The sequence below is a fragment of the Hemicordylus capensis genome, chromosome 14, assembly GCF_027244095.1.
Source record: "Hemicordylus capensis ecotype Gifberg chromosome 14, rHemCap1.1.pri, whole genome shotgun sequence".
NCBI classification, from domain to species: domain Eukaryota; kingdom Metazoa; phylum Chordata; class Lepidosauria; order Squamata; family Cordylidae; genus Hemicordylus; species Hemicordylus capensis.
In genome coordinates, this window is record NC_069670.1 from 3110211 (window position 1) to 3131143 (window position 20933).

Consider the following 20933-nt stretch of genomic DNA (forward strand, 5'->3'; position numbering starts at 1 on the left):
CGATGGCACACTTTTTAACAATACAACAAGGCATTATGCAAAAGAACAGGCCCCTGGCCCAATCAAACAAAGAGGCCAGAAAGACAGAGGTAGAGAGAATCAAGGGATGAAAATGCATTTATTTCAGTTCCACACACTTATGCGTGGCGACAGCAGGGTACAGCTTGTGCCCAAATTGAATTGTTTGGTGCACATACTCTCAGAATCTCACGTTCTTATTTATCTCATTTCCGCTCGCCTCCTCCCAAAGTGCCCCAGCGAAAGGAGACGGGATTGTCCCATTTTTAATCACAGCGAGAGAGCCCAAGATCTCTGTGCTGAGCGCCCCACCCCAGGCAGTGCCAGAAACAAGAATACAGCGTTCGTCTTCAGAAGCCCTCTTCTCCTCCCATCCTTGTCATTTCTGCCAGCAAAAATACAGGGGGGAAAGGGAAAAAAAGGGGGGGGGAGAGAGAAAGAGCAGATGCCCGGTATCTATGGCAACGGGAGAACATACTCCATGGCAACCGCCCACTCACCCCCAATTTACCCATCGGGTTGCCATAGGAACTGCGCTGACATCATCACTTATCTCTATAAACAATGACCAGGATACTCGAACATAGGGTGGGGGGTGGAGAAGGGGAAAAGGTACATGCATTGAACAGAGAAGGGGTGAATTTTAGCCAAAGACTAAATACACAGGGATGGAAGGGAAGAGGTTAATTTTGTTGTTGCTGTTGGGAAAAAAGTGAGGAATCCAAACCAAGCAAAGCCTGCGGGCTTGCAAAACCATTTGGCTTGTACGGCTCCTCCCCGAAAATAATTGGTTTTTAGCCACGTTAATACACAGCCATTTCCATCAGGCCTGGCCCCCAACAGATTACACAATCCCCAGTGTGGCAACGTAGGAGGGTGGGCACTGCAGGATAATCCCCAGGCCCACGGGAACGGGATTCGGAGCTTCTGCTCGCGGGGGCCACAGTGTGTCGCTGTGGCGTGGTGAGTCATGGCCGGGATGGAGAGAGAAGCCGTGGGGGGGGCGCCCTTGTGGAGGTCTTGCGTGGAGGCAGAGCGGCCGTTTGGAACGGAGACCCCCGACTGGCAAGAAGGTTGCTGCCGACAGGGACGACAGCCCTAGGAAGCTGCCTTATACCGAGTCAGACCATCGGTCCAACTTCTCCAGCGAAGGACTGACTGCACTGACTGGCAGTAGTTCTGCAAGGTTTCCGGCAGGAGTCTCTCCCAGCCCTACTTGGAGATGCTGCCAGGAAGTTTCTCACACCCGGCTCTGAGCCTCGCATCTCCTCCGGGATGGAGGCTGTCTGTTCACCTATCGGCCAAATTTACCCCAAAGTCCCTGCAAGCTATCGGGGAGCGCTTCACACACAATTTGGGTTTTCCGTCGGCACCAGGGGCGTAGCAAGGTTGGAGTGGGCCCAGAGACAAGATTTCAAAATGCCCCCACCCACCCCGAAGCTCAGCTCATGAAGTAAAGAAATCTTAAAGGAGGCTGAATAGTGGTAACAAAAAGCATAGTTATACACACACACACACACACACACCCTACGTGTCACAATAGAACATCATTCTAAAGTTGTTGTTTTTTAAAGGTTTTGTAAATTGTGGACGATGCAAGTCATTTCATGGTACTAGAATATGCTGTTCTGGTAGCTCCAGGTCTTAACACCCACATCAGTTTCGGAGGGTGAATACAACTAAAGGAACCCATGTGTGTGTGTGTGTGTGTGTGTGTGTGTGTGTGCGCGCGCGCACGCGCGACTCAGGGAGTCAGTCATGTGACGCCTCTGGGGGGGCCACCAAGGCAGTGGGCCCCAACTGTCTCCCTTTGCCCTATTATAGTTACGCCCCTGCATCGCACGTTAGAGTGTAGCCCGATCTATATCTGGGGTTAAAAAAAATCCACTTTTTGCATCCGTGTTTTTGGGCAACTTCGAACTCGCAGTAAAGGCTCGCAGAAAACCCGCGCTAAAGCCCAGAAAGCTCCAGGGAGTGAACCTAGGATGCAGACCGCTGCTCTACCACTGAGCAATGGCCCCATCCCCTCAGGGAAAGACCTTACAGTGCTCAACCATCCAAATGCAAACCAGGGCAGACTCCGCTTAGCAAAGGGGACAATACATGCGTGCTACCTTAAGACCAGCTCTCCTTCTACCATGGCCCAGAAGGAGATTTCGGGTGCCGTTGCCGGCATCAAACTGGAAGACCAAGTTGTTCCTGCCAGTTTTAAAAAAATATAAATAAATAAATAACGGGCCGAGGAAAAAGTGGGACAAATCAGTCTGGCCCACAGAGCACAACCTATCGAGGTGTTCTCCTGAGCAAGCCCAGCCCTATAAACCAGTGGTTTCCAACCTGGGGAGCGGGGGGACCTTCCAGATGTCACTGAACTACAACTCCCAGCATCCCCAGAGACAATAAATTGTAGCTGGGTGTGATGGGAGTTGTCGTTCTGGAGGCCCTCAGGCCGGGAACCACTGCTACAGACACTGCATGGGAAAAGAAGGCGGCATGCTTGTTACACCTTCAGTTCTCAAACTCAGGTTTGGCGCTGAAGGTTCCCCCCAGGCGCCTTAACTCAACCCACTCCTGTCTCATTTGCCTTTTGTATGTCTGCTCCACGACAGTTTTCTGAGAAGTGAAAAAGCCGGAGAGCGATTCTTCTTTTCATTGCAGAGATACTAGGAAAAGACAAAAGTATCCTGCAGTATGGAAACAGGGCCATAACTCAATGGGAGTCCACCTGCTGTGCAAGCAGAACCTCCCAGGTTCATCCCTGGCAGCATCTCCAGGTAGGGCTGGGAGAGACCCCTGCCTGAAATCTAGGAGAGCTGCTGCCAGTCAGTGTGGACAATACTGAGCTAGGTGGAGGAACGGTCAGACTCAGAATACGGAAGCTCCCTCTGTACCGACCCTCTCTGTTTCGGGGGATGGGGCCATCGCTTCGTGGCAAAGCATCTGTTTTTCATGCAGAAGACTCCAGGTTCATCCGCTGGCAGCATCTCCAAGGAGGGCTGAGGGAGACTCAGGGGGCGGAGCCACCACTGAGAGGGCGGGTTCAAAGAACTCAGGCCGCCGCCGCTCAGGGGCCGCACCTCACGCCCCCGCATCTGACATCCGTCACAGGGGGCGTGGCTAAATGCTCCCTGCGTCTGGTGTCAGGTGCAGGGGGCGGGGCTAAGGGGGCTGCGGTGGCGGCAGAACCCGGGCCTCCCTCTGCTCCTGGGGAGACTCCTGCCTGAAACCTTGGAGAGCTGCTGCCAGTCTGTGCAGACAATACTGAAACTGAACCAGGGTCTGACTCAGTAGAGGGCAGCTTCCTCCTATGTTCCTATCTCTTGGAGAGCCGCTGCCAGTCAGTGCAGACGATGCCAAGCTAGATGGACCAGTGGCCTGGCTCAGTATATGGCAGCTCCCTGTGTTCCCAATACGGAGATCCATCGTCGAAACAGACTTCCACAGCTGCAGGCTAGGCCGCAAATGCCAGGGTGCCAAGCCAGACGTGACTTTAATCACACTGGTTTCTCTTACGTAAAGAGCACGTGCAAGGGATCCTTCTGATCTGGAGGGAGGCGATGGCTGGGCGCAGAAGAGGTCTAAGCCCATCTCTGTGGCTCCGAGAAGAATCACAGTGCTTAGCGACTCACATTTCAAACAAGGAGGTGTAATGCAGAGAGAAAAAGGGAGACAGGCATAGAGCCAGGAGGGGGCCCGGAAAACAGAGGAAATTCTCCTACTGAATCGAGGACAGCTGGAGAGATGCAAGCCTGGTTGAAGTGGGCGGAGCGCTCGCTGCCGTGGGGCTTGCCCAGGGCAGCGTCCTCGTGGGCCTGGGTGGCCCGTGTTAATTAGCGGGAGAGCGGCTGTCATTTGGATGTGCGGCCTTGGGCTGACGGCTCCTGTGCAGCTAAGCACAGCTAAAATTATCCCGCGTGCTGTGAGTGTCAGCTTTCACTCTAGGGGGAGCGAAGCCAAGGTGCTAGTCCTCGGGAAGGCAGGCTTGGAACTGTGTGGGCCACGCTGGAGGATATCGCAGGTGCTGTCCCAGTTTGAGGGCGCACAGTTTGCTGGGGGCTCCCCCTCTTATTTGGGCCCCTTTACCGTGGCGGTGCTCACAGGTTTCTCTCAATCAAAGCACCAGCTCGCCACGACTCGTGAAAGGAAACCCATGAAATCGACTCGCCACGACTCGCCACCCATGAAATCGATTCGCCACTCGCCACAACTCGTGAAAGGAAACCCATGTCTGCCACCACAATAAAGGGGGATGCGTTTAAAATAAACAAATCGGCAGCCCCTCTGTTAGGGCCCAATCCCCCTAGGGGCCAGGACAGGCCTCAGCAGCAAGCTCCTTGCAGGGGGCTGAACTTCAGGGGCCTGCATCATCTCCGAGAAGTCTTGGACACAATCGTTCCGTTCCCACGCCCTACTGAAACGGCACCTCACTGTGTATTATTCTCCTCTGGCTGGCCGGCTACTGTCTCGTCCCACTTCCACTGTTGTCTCTCTGGACAAAACTGATTGTGGCTAGGAATGATGGGAGCTGTCGTTCAGCAACAGCTGGAGGACTAAATTCTCCCACTCTTGCCCTTGTGTCATTTTCCAGATTGGAGCCTCCTCGGGGCAGAGGCCTGCCTCCTTGTTCTGCATAGAATAGGAGCTCTTCCCCTGCTTAGGCCCGCCTCCCAACATGGGAAAGCACCCTTTCCCACGTTGCTTCCCCTGGGTCAGTTCTTAGATTGTAAGCGCTCTGGGGCACGGACCTATCCTCCCGTCATTACTCTGTAAAGGACGTGCGCATCAACAGCATCCTAAATAATTGTTGCCAAGGTGACATTGCTGCTCTGTTGTGCAACGAAGGGGGTGAGGGGGAGACGATGTGGAGGAAAAGCAGGCTGCCCCACCCCAACTGAGCAAATGTAAGACGCCGGCGACCAGCTACCAAGGTGAGCCCGAACTGGCATTGCTTAGAGCAAAATCAGGGCGTGCATGTAATCTACCCTTTTCAAGTCAAGGATCCCTGCCCAAGTGTCTCCACAACGTGGAAAGCTCTGTTCCGCCTGTGGGATGCCGTGTTCCTCTCGGAACATAGGAAGCTGCCACATACTGAGTCAGACCCTTGGCCCATCTAGGTCAGTATTGTCTACTCAGTCTGGCAGCAGCTTCTCGAAGGTTGCAGGCAGGAGTCTCTCTCAGCTCCATCTTAGAGATGCCAGGGAGGGAACTTGGAACCTTCTGCATGCAAGCATGAAGGTGCTCTACTCAGAGCAGCCCCATCCCCTAAGGGGACTATCTTACAGTGCTCACATGTAGTCTCCCATCCAAATGCAAACCAGGGTGGACCCTGCTTAGCAAAGGGGACAGTTCATGCTTTCCTCAGCCAGAACCCAGCCCTGTTACACTGTACATGCACAGAGGTGTCCATAAATTTGGACCTGCGTCTGCACATGCATTCCTTTTTAGAAGTTGATCTAGGCCCAGCCTCCCGCAAATGCATGGTACAGACCGGAAGGGTATGGCTGACCCTGTGTGTGAACATGCTGTGTGTGAATGGGGCTCTTGTCTGATTTAAACGTCAAGATGGCAATTTTGGTAAAAGCCCAGTTGCCCGACAAGCATATTATCCGCAGTTCCGACTATACTTTGGTCCCCACTGGGCGTAAATCAGGAGGATGTGTGCCAATGGTGGTGCCTTAGCGCCCATGTGTCCCCACTGGCGCGCATGTGCATTCGAGACGAGTCTGCCCACCCACACGGAGGTTTCACTTTTAGAGGCCTCAGGAAGTCAGGGCTGAGCCCTGGAGAAGGACAACGCAAGCAACTCAGCCAGATAAAACGTTAACCAGACAAGAGAGCCAGCGTGGTGTAGTGGTTAGAGCGCTGGACTAGGACTGGGGAGACCCGAGTTCAAATCCCCATCCAGCCATGAGACTTGCTGGGTGACTCTGGGCCAGTCGCTTCTCTCTCAGCCTCACCTACTTCACAGGGTTGTTGTGAGGAGGAACTCAAGTATGTAATACACTGCTCTGGGCTCCTTGGAGGAAGAGCGGGATATAAAATGTAAATCCTCCTCCTCCTCCTCCAAAGGCAAGACACTGGAGCAAAAACAGCAGTTATCTAGGGACTAGGAAATTGGGGCCGCCTAATGACACAGTGGGGAAGTAACCTGCTTAGAGAGCAGGAGGCTATGGGTTCGAATCTCCGCTGGTGTGTTCCCCAGACTATGGGAAATACCTATATCGGGCATCAGAGACATAGGAAGGTGCTGAAAGGCCTCATCTCAGGCTGCGTGGAAGGAGGCCATGGGAAGCCCCTTCCTCCCACCAAGAAAACCACAGGGCTCTGGGGTCGCCAGGAATCGACACCAACTCGACGGCACACCCTTCCCAACCTTTAGGAAATCAGGATTCTCTCTGGGAAATCAGGGAGGCTAGAGCACGGGCCTTCGGTTACTCTAAGCAAGCCCTGGATTTAGAAACCCAACCGCCGGCTTCTTGCGACCCTCAAAAGAAAACGAAAGTCGGCTCTCTGACGCCTCTGCCCCTCGGAGCCGTTTCAGATGCCGCCAGCGCCTCCGCAGGGGGGATTAAAGTGGGGATTACCAACATCCCCACACAGGTTTAATTTCCTTCAGCCATCTGGGGCAGGCCGGCGAGCCTCCGACATGTCCCCCTTTTAGCAAGGAGAGAATATGGCTTATTTCGCTTTCTTCCTGTGGGGCAAAAGCAAGGAGGTCTGGGGTGTACGTGTGGGCATCAGCTCATTGGCTTTAGCTCGCGTCTCACGGGCCTGCAGGTTCTCCATGTTAGTTAATCCAGTGCTTTGTTGCTTTATAAAAATTCTGACTCCCCCTAGGCATGCGCAGAGTTTCTTTCTCCTAAGGGGAAATAAGTCACTAAAAATAACCTAAGGTAAAAATAACCTAAGGCTACATTCCCATTGTCCCTGGGAATGTAGACTTTTGCTGCCTGTCCAGAATGTGGTGTCCAGCATCTCACCGGGCTGGGAGTAGTCCCAGATAAGTGAACCGAGAGAAAGCCTGGGGTGAGATAACCAGCTGGGACGAAGGTCTGAATTCTGTTTCTGCACAGTGAGGAGATGGACATCCATCCTGGAAAAAAGCTCTTCTTCCAGGAGTCTAGTCAAGATCTGACTTATATTGTGAGGATGTGGGCAAGTTTTCTGTATATCTTTGATGTACAGCACCCAGTTGATGTGGACCCTGCTTAGCTAAGGGGACAAGTCATGCTTGCTACCCACAAGACCAGCTCTCCTCTCCATGGAGAGTGAAAGGATCATAGGGACTCGGTCCTTCTAGTCTCCCATTCAAGTGCAAACCAGGGTGGACCCTGCCTAGCAAAGAGTTGGTCTTGCTTCCACAAGACCAGCTCTCCTCCCACAGACCAGCTCTCCACCTCACAAGTAAAACTGAGTGACACCTCCGGACCGCAGAGGGCTTCTTCAAGACACAACACCCGGGACTAGCGGGAGGCAGACGGTGCCCAGGTCATATGAACCTGCATTCGTCCTTTTCGGGGGTCCCAGCCTTGGGGAGGGACGCGAGGAACCCTCCTGGGAAATGTTGATAATTTCATTAAAACATTCCCCCCCCCATTTTAATCACAAGTTAAGCATGTGGGCTGGGGGTGTGTCCCATGGCTGCTAAAACCAAGCTATAGGTCTCAGCCCCAGCTGGCCAGCCACAGGCCACGATTCACTGCCATGGGCCCTACATAGGAAGCTGCCTTATTCCGAGTCAGATCCTTGGTCCATCTAGCTCAGTCTTGCCTACACTCACTGGCGGCGGCTTCTCCAAGGTTTCAGGCAGGGGTCTTTCCCAGCCCTACCTGGAAATGCTGCCAGGGCTGGGACCTCCCACGTGTGCAAGCACGCAGATGTTCTTGCACTCCGCGGAGGCCCCACCCCCTAAGGGGAAGATCCGGCCGCGCTCACCTAGGCAGTCTCCCATCCAAATGCAAACCAGGGCAGACCCTGCTTAGCAAAGGGGCAATTCGCACCCGCTACCACTACTTGGGATTGGGGGGGTCTCGTCCTTCGTGGGACAAGTGCTTTTGAGTGGCGGGGGAGGCCAAGCCGCCCCGAGACTTTCGCCTAGGAGGTTGGGTGGGATTTCTGGCTGTGGCTTCATGCGGCTTCCTGTCTCTCCGCCACCAAGAAAGGGCATGGCAGCTCTCTGAGATCAGAAGGCATTTGCCTGGGTGCCACCTGCTCTAATCCGGCTTCTCCTCCCCCCACGCCGCTCCCCCCCCCCACACTTTGCCTCGGCTTCGCCAGGCCTAAATCGAGGGATTATCCAATCCAATCCCAAATCTCCTTAGATCCCAGCATGCCGTGCGTGGCCGGCATCTTACCACAGGGTTAGCGCTTGCTGTTTGTTTAGCATCGGTGACCCGGGGAGGGTGATACGGCGTCCGAGGTAAACTGCTCCAGAGAGGGGAGAGAGAGAGGGGGAGAGAGAGGGAGCGAGCCAGCGTGCGGAAAGGTCAGCCGTCTCAAAATATCCCAGGATCAAGCAGTCCTGGGGCTTTAAAAGCTCCGGCCAGATCTACACGCCGCTGCCACTATAATGGGACCGCCAACCTTTAGGGGCGACTCTGGGCAGGGAAGGTGGGAAGAAAAAGCAGGATTTCGCTGCGCAAGACCATCAGGAATGGAACCTCCATGGTCTAGGGCAGTATACCTGAGCGCTAGATGCTGGGGGCATACAAGGCCGAGGGCTATTGCTTTCAGACTCGGTTTGCGGGTTCCCAGAGGCACCTGGTTAGCCTCTGCGTGGAAACAGAGTGGGGACTTCCTTAGACTTCTGTTTCAAACCCAGCAGGGCTTTTCTTACGCTTATCTTCCTCTGCAAAATGCCGAAAACGTGTGCATCGAGGCTCACGCCACACCACACCAGCTCACACCGGTCCTCTATCAAACCGCGCAGAGGGGAAGAGAATCCCGGCAGGCGGCCCTTTTCCCTCCCTGTGCTCCCGCCAGTGGGAGAAGCCGCGCCCGGGGAAAAAAATTCTCCCCGCAACCAGGGTTGAAAACCTAGCATCCCTGGAAGGGACCTGCAATGACCCGAGGCCTGGAATGCTCTCTCTCCAGCTTCTAAGAAAACAGATAAAGAAATAGAAATAGGAAAACACCCAACCAGATGTGAATCGCCCCTCCCCAGGACATGAGTGGATCCCCCCCCCCCGACACACAAGGCAGACACATGTCTGCAGATGCAATCCCCCCCCCCGGGCGTCACTGCTCCCCAGTGGGGACTCTTGCTGTTGTTAGCTCAGCTGCCCCCCCCCCAATCTGACACACCTGCCTCCCTTTGCATCCTGCCCCACCACAGGCCACGCTGGATGATGTTTACCTGGCAACTGCAGCCGGTTACCTAGCAACCGGGCGGCCAGGTGACGCACCATCCGCGGAGCAGAAGGGACTATATTTATAATCGACCGAGTCCCTGAACAAAAGGGAGACGGGAGGCGAGAGAAGCCGCGCAGCAGAGGGGGCCAGGAGTCAAGTATAGGGCTGAACGGCAATTTGATTCTTAAAAAAGCGGGGGGGAAAGGAAAGAAAAAGAAATCCCAAATTTCGTGCCCAACAAACGTCAGTTCTGCAGCCGGTAAAAAAATGGCACAAGCGAAAGAGGATTCGCCTCGCTGCTTCTCGGCAGAGATGCTGCAATTTCAAATATCGTCACACAGCACTTGTTGGGATTATGCAAGCCAAGGTGGAGGAAGGGAGCAGGGGACGGAGCACTGCAGAGCAGGGATTCTCAACGCTGGGCCCCCAGATGTGATGGGACTTCAACTCCCATCATCCCCAGCCCCAGTGGCCTTTGGTTGGGGATTATGGGAGTTGAAGTCCAATCACATCTGGGGACCCAATTTTGAGAATCCCTCCTGTAAAGGCACAGGGGTTCTCTCTCCCCCCTGAAGCACCAGGAACCTTGGTTTGTACACTTTTTAAGCTGGCGAGATTTCAGCCCACACTTGTCTGCCAAGTGGTAGGCAGGGCAACGAGACAAAAGGAAGCACGCTTCGGCACACGAGCCACAGATCACTTGCGGAACTCCCTGCCACACGAGGTGGCAAGGGCCTCCGACTTAGAAAGGGGATGGGTCACGTGAAGGGGACGGAGAGAGAGGTCTATGAGCCACGAGAGCGAAATGGAGCCTCTCGGTTCAGGAGGAGTCTACCTCGACCAGGTGCTGAGGAGCAACGCGGGGGGGGGGGAGGGCTATTACTTCCGGGAGCCTCCTGTGGGCTTCTCACGGACGGCCTTAAACAAAGCCAGGAGACTGTTATTGTTCAGGCCTGCTGGAAGAAAAGGTGTTGCAATGCTACCGATTAGAACAGCAGGTAAAACACCTGCTGCCCATGAGGGGGGGGGCCTCCATCTTCTCCCTAGGCAAACAGCTGCCAGGAAACGAGGGGGGGGGGAGAGAGAGAAAGAGAGGAGTCGAGACCAAACAAAGCTCACGGTTGGTCAGATGGGGCCAAGGAAGGAAACGTCACCGCCAGCCCCACCCTGCAGACAGACGGGCCGGGAGGAGCATCTGCTTCTTGCAGACCCTACGAAGAGCTGGGCAATGGTCTACTGAGTCCGACATACATGGCCCATGTCCAGATGCTGCCGGCAAGCAGGCCAGGAGGGCGGCAGCAAGCCTCCGGGCAACTGGCATTCAGAGAAACTGCCCCTGAACGTGGATGTTCCATTCCTAAGGACCAAGAAGAAAAGAAAACCGCATGGCTCTGGGGTCGCCAGGAGTCGACACCGACTCGATGGCACAACTTTACTTTAAAGGGCCTCTCGGATCAGATCAAAGGTCCGTTTGGCCCAGAATCCTGTAGCCCACTCTGGCCGCCAAAGTGAGGCCTCCGGGGAGACCATAAGAGAGGGGCAGAAAGGCAAGCCCCTTATTCCTTTGTACATCCCTAGACCACAGGGAGAAGTGCGGGAGCACCACCCAGAACGGCCTCTGCGAGATTGGACCGAATCCCCGTCTCATCCAGCATTCACAGACCCCAGGGGAGTGAGGCGGGTGGGATCTGGGGGTGGGGACCGAGCCCCACCATCACTCGCTTTCCCACCATCCAGGGCTCAAGTCTTAAGTCTCTAAGAAGCACGCACAGAACACCTTTCCTCATCCCACAGAGTCTGCGCAACCCGCCCCGAAGGCATCGGAAATAAAGTCAGGAGTCCCTGGCCACACTTGGGAATACAAACTCCCACCCTTCTCATCAAAAAGCTCCCCATCCCCGCCGTACCCCGACAACCCCCGCTTCTCAAACTTTGCAACCCTGGAAGCTGCCATCTACTGAGTCAGACCCTTGGTCCAACTAGCTCAGTGTTGTCTTCACAGACTGGCAGCGGCTTCTCCAAGGTGGCAGGCAGGAATCTCCCTCAGCCCTCTCTTGGAGATGCTGCCAGGGAGGGAACTTGGAACCTCATACTCTTCTCAGAGCGGCTCCATCCCTTAAGGGGAATATCTTCCAGTGCTCACACTTCTAGTCCCCCATTCATATGCAACCAGGGTGGACCCTGCTTAGCTAAGGGGACAAGTCATGCTCGCGACCACCAGACCAGCTCTCCTCTCCTTATCTTGGTTTTGACCCATTTGAGAGTGGACTTCGGTATCAAAGTCCTTTTAAGAAGCCCTTAAAGACTTACCTTTGCACCCAAGCTTTTTAATTAAATGGCGGTTTTAAACTGTTTTAAGGTTTGCTTTTGTGTTTTAATTTGTTTTATGTTGTTGCAAGCCGCCCAGACACGGAGGTTCTGGGCAGCATACAAATTTGATCTAGAGATAGATAAATAAAGAAAAGATACCTCCACTACCCCCACACTGAAAACCAAATACACAGGAACATAGGAAGTTGTCTTCTACTGAGTCATCGAGCTCAGGCCCATCTGGCTCAGGACTGTCTACACAGACTGGCAGTGGCTGGCTTCTGCAAGGTTGCAGGCAGGAGTCTCTCTCAGCCCTCTCTTGGAGATGCTGCCAGGGAGGGAACTTGGAACCTTCTGCTCTTCCCAGAGTGGCTCCATCCCCTGAGGGGAATCTCTTACTGTGCTCACACATGTCATCTCCCATTCAAATGCAAACCAGGGGGGACCCTGCTTAGCAAGGGGAGCAATTGATGCTTACTACCACAAGACCAGCACCTTAAGTGGTGCAGCGGGGAGATGCTTGACTAACAAGCAGAAGGTTGCCGGTTCGAATTCCTTCCCATGTGTCCCTATGCCCCTGAAGAAGCAGGAGGTCCACCCCATGGATGGAAAACCACTCCCTGAACATTTTAGCAAGGATTTGGGGGGGGGGCATGACTCTAGGCCAGGCCTGCTCAACTTAGGCTCCCCCGCAGCTGTTTTTGGCTGGCAATTCCCACAGTCCCCATCCACAGTGGCCAATAGCCAGGGATCATGGGAGTTAGGAACATAGGAAGCTGCCATATACTGAGTCAGACCCTTGGCCCAGTATTAGCTCAGTATTGTCTCTACACAGACTGGCAGCGGCTTCTCCAAGGTTGCAGGCGGGAGTCTCTCTCTCAGCCCTGTCTTGGAGATGCTGCCAGGGAGGGAACTTGGATCCTAGATGCTCTTCCCAGAGAAGCTCCATCCCCTGAGGGGAATCTCTTCCAGTACTCACACATCAAGTCTCCCATTCAGATGCAACCAGGGCAGACCCTGCTTAGCTATGGGGACAAGTCATGCTTGCTACCACCAGTCCAGCTCTCTTCCCAAAGTTGTAGGCCAACATCTGCAGGAGGGCCGAATTTGAACAGCCCTGCTCTAGGCCTTCTTTCAGCGACAACAGTTTTTCCTCCAGGGGCAAACCAGAGAAAATCATTGGGGCTAGGGGAGAAGGGGTCCCACCGTCTAGGGAGGTGTTGGATTACACCAGTTTCACACAAACAGCGGGAGAGGTTGGGCTGAGATTTAATGGATTTAAATTTACATGGATTTAATTGGAGCCATGTTCCCTGTGATTTAGTTCTGCTTCTAGAGTTTCTGTCTGAAGCCTGTGAGTACACAGAAACGTAGGAAGCTGCCATATACTGAGTCAGACCCTTGGTCCACCTAGCTCAGTACTGTCTACTCAGACTGGCAGCAGCTCCTCCAAGGCTGCAGGCAGGAGTCTCTCCCAGCCCCATCTTGGAGATGCCGGGAAGGGAACTTGGAGCCTTCTACATGCAAGCATACAGGTGCTCTTCCCGTCAGGGGAATATCTTACAGTGCTCACACATGGAGTCTCCCATTTAAATGCAAACCAGGGCACATGCCGCTTAGCAAAGGAGACAAGTCATACTTGCTACCACAAGACCAGCTCTCCTAACAAGCGTGCACCTGAGTACATGCAGGGTGCCTTCTTTTATACCACTAATACCCACAAATCTGATCAAGAAAGGTGAACCTGAATACGAATACGTGGAGTCTGCTTCCTAACCAAACCTGGTTGACTGCGGTCAGCCCCCAAGAATCCAGTGATTTGGAGGGAAAGGGTTGTGTCTGAGTGAGTCGATCCACATTTTTGGAGAAGCTAAAATGCCTGGAGGAGTGATCGGGAAAGACAGGACCTCCAAGGGAGGCTGGACTGGACACTGGAGGAAAAAAGATCCCTGGTCAGCTCAGCTGTGATGTGCTGCTTCTATTTTCACAAATCAAAGGGACTAGATACTTGCTTTTTAAATGGGAGCTGAAAATTCAAGGAAGGATCTTGGGCACGTCAGCCTCTCTCAGGTGGTAAAGTGCCCTGCAGTTGAGACGGAAAATGCAAACCGGAATATTCTGGAGACTCCCAGGAACAGTGATGGCGCGACAAACAAATCTGGGAATGAAAATCTTTGGCAACGGAGTTGCAGCAGAGATCTCGCATCTCCTGGCCAGTTAAGGAAGGGGGCTTACTTTGGGGGCTTCAAGTCCTAGCATCTCTCATGTCATAAATCCTAAGCCCTGCTCCGTCTCCTTTGAGAGTTCTCCTCCGAGAACTCAGTCTAAATACTGTACTTTTTAAAAACTCATTATCGCTTGTGCAGGTCTCAGTACCTGGCTGTACCCTCTTGCTTTGATTGTTACACACAGCCCTGCCTACACACTTTGCCCTATAGCTGCACAAGTCAAAGGGACTAGAGACTTGATTTTTCATTGACAGCTGGACATTCAGGGAGTGGCCTGGGAGATCCGTGAGGAGGCCAGACCCCTACAAGCCCCTCCCGCGGCTACAGCCCTATCTTCCAGGAACAGAAGAGAGAGGTCAACTGAGTTCCTATCCTGCTGGGGACCTGGCAGATTAAGCCCCTTGTCCTTTTGCTGCAAACGGGTTTTTCCTTGAGAACTTTCTCCATCTAAATAGCAAAATGGCTTGCGATGAGATAAGTAGCTGTCTGCAAAACGCAGTGCCAAAAAAAAAAAAATTAATAATAATAGTAATAATAATAAGCCACACACTGAATAAAAGAGCTGTAGAAAGGGAAGGCAGGTGGCAGGAAGGGAAGAAAAGAAAGAGCCTGCCCCACAGACAAAGGGGGGAGCTCCCGACCGCAGACACGCAGAAACATCTGCTCCCCACATCCACAAGGGAGGCGGCGGGGAAACAAAGTCCTTGGATTTCACTCCTCCCTCCGATTCTTTGGATTCTGTCGTTGTGGGCTGGGGGGGCAGGATGAGAGAAAGCGAAGGGCAAGGGAAGAGAAAAGCACGAGGGTCCCTTTTGGGGAGGACAATATGCAAAGGAGACCCTCAAGGATGCTGGGGGGATGGTGGTCTGTCTTTATGGGGGTCTCTTCTTCTGCGGGGACGGAGTCCGTCTCTCGGTAATCAATCTCTCAAACGAGAGGCCTTGGGCGAGTGCTCACGTCCACCTTGAACCTCTGTATGGTCCCCTGCCCGGCAATCCTCAGACACAAGAGCTGCCACAGCGGTGCTAGCAACCCAGGACTCTGTACATGCTCAGAGGCACCTGCTTCAATCACAGGTCTCTGGGGCTGAGACCCGGCATTAAGCACAAAGGTTTATGTGGGGGCTCAAATTAAGCCCGACAACCTCTCCTTCAGGGTCAAAGTCACAGAGTTGATGCTATGACCCTTTCCTTACCCACCCACCGCCACCAGCGGGAAAGCAGGGAACTCGGGGGTGGCAGATGTGTGTTCCAACGCCACGATCAATTCATTTACGGGCCAATCAGCATGTGGGGCAGAACGAGGGGGCAGGATTCTGCACCATGCAATTCCTGACAATAAGGAGATGGGATCCTATTTTCCAGCGCTGTTCCCCCAATGTACAGAAAAGAGAAGAGAAAAGAAAAGATACCCCTTGCACGTAGTAAAGTTGTGTCTCAGGAAAAGGGACAACAAAATCTTTCTCGCCGGTGTGCAACTCTTTCCAGACAGGAAGCTCTGCTATGTTTGGGCATCGGGGGAAGCATTCAAAACTATGACGAGGGCCTGTAATCTGACACAGCTCCCCTCCAGAATTCCGCAATCTTATTCTGCGTGAGAACAGCTTCTGCTGGCCTCTGGCCTATAAGCCTCTCAAAGCGCAGTTTGTGCAAATAAACGCACCCTAAGTTCAGATTCTAGAATGTACCTCCCAAGGAAAGCAAAACACCACGCAGCCCAAAGCTGGCATATAACCTTAAAAATCCTTTTTTTTGGCCTTCTAGGGGCCTCCCTTCGGAGATCAGGCAGGTTTGGACCAAGCATTTCCTGGGATGGTCCCCTCCTAGACAAACACGCCTGGCGTGCTCACGGCTATCTTTAAGCTGCCAGACTCTCTCTCTCGCGCTTTTCACAACAATCCCCACTTATTGGCTGCTCCCACCTTTATTTTTGCTTCACTTCTTTTCTAAGCCTTCTGGGATTTTGTGCAACTTCCTCACACCACTTCCATGGCTGGCCTTTAATATTGTTTGAACGGGGTGTTTTGTGTTTTTTGTTTGCAAAGCGTCTCAAGGGCTCAAGAGGTGGGATATTCACATTGTAGATCAACAAATAAATAAATGGCCCCAAACCGCTGCATGGCAGAATACACTTCCAGGACTTTTACTGTCTCCTGTTTTGGCGGTTGACCCGAGACTACTCGATTTAGGCTCCAAACACAGTCCTTCAGATTTCGGTTCAAATCCCGCTGCTGACGTTTTGCCTGATGAACCTTGACTACTCAAGTGTTTTTAAGACGCTTCCTCCCTCACTGTTTTTAAGAGACGAGACGCATCTTTTTAGAGAGGTTTTTAAAACGTTTTGTGCGCTGCTTATATCCAGTAGGTTTCTTAGTTTGTGGCTTTCGCCTCAGAACTTTTAATTTGAAACTTTGCAGTGTTGAAACTTTTAAATGGGGTTTTTGTCTGGTCTTGTGTAACTTCTTTTAATTTTATTTTTTGGATCGTTCTGCATTGTATTTATTTTATTAATGTTGCAAGCCACCCCCAGCAGCAAATAAATAAACAAACACACACATGTTTGCACAGGGGCTGGCTGCTTAACTTATACCCTAGTAGGGCACAGTAGGCCAAGGGCAGAGAGGGAAAAGAGAGTCTGGGCTGTACCCAAGAGGGACTGTGCACATTTAATTCACCCTACACACACAGCTCAGAGGACACCTTGAGCCCTGCCCGTGGCCCCTCCACTCACTGAGATCCGGTTGGCGGGGACAAGAGACAGGGCCTTTTTGGTTGTGGCCCTTCGGCTTTGCAACACTCCCCGGAAGAATGCCATCAGGCTCCCTCCCTCACTGAAGCATCTGACAAAACATCTTTTTCGAGAGGCGTTTTAGTGCTTTATCCGCAGTGATAACTGGCGGCTTTTTTGAACTTTTCAATCTGGTTAGAACGGAGTCCTGCTTCTAGTGATTTGACTTATTTGATTAATGTCCGGTTTTATGACAGTCTCGTCATTTCTGTGAGCCACCCCGAGCAGTATTGCACCAGGCATATTTTAAGCAAGCACATAATGAAAGCTCCCTTCCTGGGAAGAATCCACCCTGGGCGGGAAGGAGAGCTGTGGATGTGGGTGGTTTCAACCAGATCGGCCCACCTGTTGCTCTCCTGGCAACCTTGAGAGGAACGGCCATATGGCTGCCCCAAATGCTCGCACAGACCAGGCAGAGAAAAAGCTTTCGTTAAGAGCTTTCCCGGCAGGAGGTAAGGGAGGTTGCCGAGGGTGGGGTGGGGAGTGGAACGGGCCACCCACAGAACCGGTGGAGAGAAGAACGGCCCCCTTGGACTTACCCCTGGCAGTGTTTTCTGCTCATGAAGAGCACTTTGGGCTTTGAGGGCAGATTCGCGGGCACAGTAGGTCAGGAAAGCGCATCCTGGAAGAGAAGAGGGGCAAAAAGGATTAACGCTGGAACGCAACCAATATTGCACTTTGTTACTGCTCAAGGGACAACTGTGTGTGCGAGGCGCTGTACCAAGAGACACAGCCCGCTCCCCGGAACCTCCACGTCCAGGGGCAGTCTAGCTCTGAACACCAGCTTCTGGGGAGCAAGTGTCGGGGAGGCCGCTTCCTCGACAGCCTGTTCACGCGGGCTTCCTGAAAGCATCCAGCTGTCCACGGCTGGAAACAGGTGGCTGGGCCAGATGGACATTTTTGTCTGATCCAGAAGGGGCTCCTCTGCTCTCCTTATGCAAAGGCGAAGTCTTCACACCCTTGTCAAACTACAGTTCCCAGGATCCCCTGGGGGAAGCCATGACAGTTCAAACAGCAAAAAAACAATATAGATGGGTAAGGCCGTTATGTTGGAAGGGCCTGGGGCTGTCGGTTATATCCGAGATACTCATCTGGCTTCTCCTAGCTCAGTGGAACTTGGCAGGCAGAAGGTGGCAGGTTCAATGCCTGGCAGCATCTCCAGGAAGGGCTGGGAAAGTCTCCTGCCTGCAACCCTGGGAGAGCCGCTGCCAGTCAGAGTAGGCAATACTTAGCTAGATGGACCAAGGGTCAAGGGTATACGTCAGCTTCTTATGGTCCTAATTCCAAGCGGGAAGATAAATAGGAACAGAGGAAGCTGCCATATACTGAGTCAGACCCTTGTTCCATCTAGCTCAGTATTGTTTTCACAAACTGGCAGTGTCTTCTCCACGGTTGCAGGCAGGAGTCTCTCTCAGCCCGATCTTGGAGATGCTGCCAGGGAGGGAACTTGGAACCTTCTGCTCTTCCCAGAGCGGCTCCATCTCCTAAGGGGGGAATATCTTTCAGTGCTCACACATCTAGGCTCCCATTCATATGCAATCAGGGTGGACCCTGCTTAGTTAAGGGGACAAGTCAGGCTTGCTACCACAAGACCAGCTCTCCCCTAATGAAAGGTTATCTGAACTACCACCAATAGATTATATTTACCACCGATGCCCACTTCTGCCTAGATTGTGCTTCGGGCACATAACCCACTCCTGGTTTGCAGGAGGTGCCTTTCAGGGGTGGAGAGGAGGATAGGACCCCCCTCTTTGATTTTAAAGCCCCCCCCCCAGCACTTTAAAAAAGTGTTGTAGCTCATGGCTGGGCAGACCTCAGGTCTGTGGGACCTGCTTTGTCTTTTACCCTACGGTTCACCAACTGGAGTGAGATGCAAAATGGCGGCTATGGGGAGAAGCCAAGCACCCTCTAGTCCAGGGATTTTCAACCTTGGGTCCCCAGATGTTATTGGACTTCAGCTCCCATAATCCCCAACCAAAAGCCACTGGGGCTGGGGATTATGGGAGTTGAAGTCCAATCACATCTGGGGACCCAACATTGAGAATCCCTGCTCTAGTCCATAGACTGGGAGAAGTGGCATACACAAGGACAAACCTGCATGCACGTTACTACAGATCAGAGATTCCAACACAGAATTCTCCACCAAGCCACCAAAATGGCACAAAGACCGGCTCCAAGACAAGGAATGATTAATATTCATATTTGACAAGTGAGGAACACCAAAGAGAAGCAATTACTGCTAGTCCAGCTGTGGGAAATGTTTTCCTTCGCATGCAGTTCTAAGCAATGGCAGGTTGTGCCTTTATGCTCAAGAGCGGAGACCCATTTTACAGCTGAGGCACACTGAGGCTCAGAGACCCATAACTGTGAATTAAGCAGTCCAGAATTGGGAGTCTGGTGCAAGTCACTCAGATCTGCCAGTCGCTCCAGATCCACCTTCTCCTTGCTGTGGCTAACTGAACAGAAATTAATTCCGTAACAGTCAGCTCAGCAGCACCAAATAAATACAGACAGACAGACAGACCCCTCCACATCTTCCAATCCCAAATCCCACATCCCAGCAAAGGCCTTTTGCAATATCATTTCTCACCCAGGCTTGACTGATTTCACATCTTCCCACTGGCAACCCAAACGCAAAAGGCTAAAAATAACCGGCGTGAGAGACGGGAGAGCGAGAATCCCTTGAAGAAATTTAAACGGGAGAATCTGCGCTGGTCAACCACCCAATTTCCTCCTTTTTCTTCTACCCAAAGCATGCATGAAACTGCTCCCAATTTTACAATGCTTGTTGGGATGAGAGACAACCAGAAATTAAACTGCAGGCCAGATTACTAAAAGGCATCACTGAGGTGGCAAAAGAGATGGATTGGGTGTTGTTCCTGTGTCAGCCTGGATCTCTTGCGCCTTGATTCAGGACTGCAGGCGTACAGCCCGATCCTACGTCAGGGCTGGGAAAGACTCCGGCCTGAAACCTTGGAGCGTCACTGCCAGTCTGTGTAGACGATACTGAGGGAGATGGACCAATGGGCTGATTCAGTATATGGCAGCTTCCTATGTGATGGCCTCTCTTTGCTCTTGCATGGTCCTCTGTTGCTTTTTACTAGGATTATTTACTAGAACTATAATTTTACTATGTCATGGGCACACAGAAAGCTTGCTGGAAGTTACTACTTACCTATTGTCTTGTATTTTTGTCTGGTTGATGGCTGAAAAATAAAGATTCCTTTCCATTCCAAAGAAAGCTGCCTTCTACTGAGTCAGGCCACGGGTCGTCTAGCTCAGTATTGCCTACACTGACTGGCAGCGGCTCTCCAAGGTTTCGGGCCAGAGACTTTCCCAGTTCTGCTTGGAGATGCTGCCAGGGAGGGAACCTGGGAGCTTCTGCATGCAAAGCAGACGCTCTGCCATGGAGCGACGGCTTCATCCATACCACCGAGCTACGGTCCACTCCCGCAAGCTGCAGTGAGTTTGCATGGCCTTATAAAGCGTGAGCGTGCACCTTTGTGGTGGAGGAGGAAGGGGTCTATTCACAGGCTTCTCCAGCAGAAGCAGTTCTCATGCTTTTCAGCGACATGGAGGAAATATACGGAGAAGCCGCTGCCAGTCTGTGCAGACAATACTGAGCTAGATAGACCAAGGGTAGGACGGCAGCTTCCTATGTTCCTAAAACTTCCACATCAACTTAGAGATACTGATCATAGGATCACAGGAAGCTGCCATATACTGAGTCAGACCCTTGGTCTATCTAGCTCAGGATTGTCTTCACAGACTGGCAGCGGCTTCTCCAAGGTTGCAGGCAGGAATCTCTCTCAGCCCGATCTTGGAGAAGCCAGGGAGGGAACTTGGAACCTTCTGCTCTTCCCAGAGTGGCTCCATCCCCTGAGGGGAATCTCTTCCAGTGCTCACACTTCTAGTCTCCCTTCCATATGCAACCAGGGCAGACCCTGCTTAGCTAAGGGGAGAAGTCATGCTTGCTATCACAAGACCAGCTCTCCTCTCGAGACAGCTACATAGAGATTTCATGTGCAGTCCATTCAAACATGCGGCTGCACAGCCTCCAAGTAGTGAGAACCCATGCATGTGCAAGCTGGCTGATACGCACATGCACACACACACACACACACGCCAGAGCGCACACAGCTAGCAAGCTCCGAGGTCGTGCTTTTCCTGTGGATCCTTCTGCCTGCCTGCCTCGCTCTCCGAGGTGATAGATGCCAGTTTAGAAAGAGAGCGGGCTCG

The 20933-nt window shown here is 52.7% G+C and overlaps 1 protein-coding gene across 7 annotated transcripts in view; it reads right to left on the reverse strand.

Moving 5' to 3' along the window:
- CELF3 (CUGBP Elav-like family member 3) overlaps window positions 1-20933 on the reverse strand; it is a 73289-nt gene that overhangs the window by 38144 nt on the left and 14212 nt on the right. For 4 of the 7 annotated variants that reach the window (XR_008312148.1, XM_053277400.1, XM_053277401.1 and 1 more), the window contains exon 2: window positions 17234-17316. The exons of 1 other annotated variant lie outside the window; for it this stretch is intronic. Coding sequence is in view for 1 of the 6 variants with exons in the window: in XM_053277400.1 (XP_053133375.1) it covers window positions 17234-17316 (83 nt within the window). In the remaining 5 variants the exon portion in view is untranslated. Of the gene's footprint in view, window positions 1-9321; window positions 9342-17233; window positions 17317-19869; window positions 19889-20933 lie in introns of those variants that run through there. 2 more of the 7 variants (XM_053277403.1, XM_053277406.1) reach the window with 2 other exon arrangements.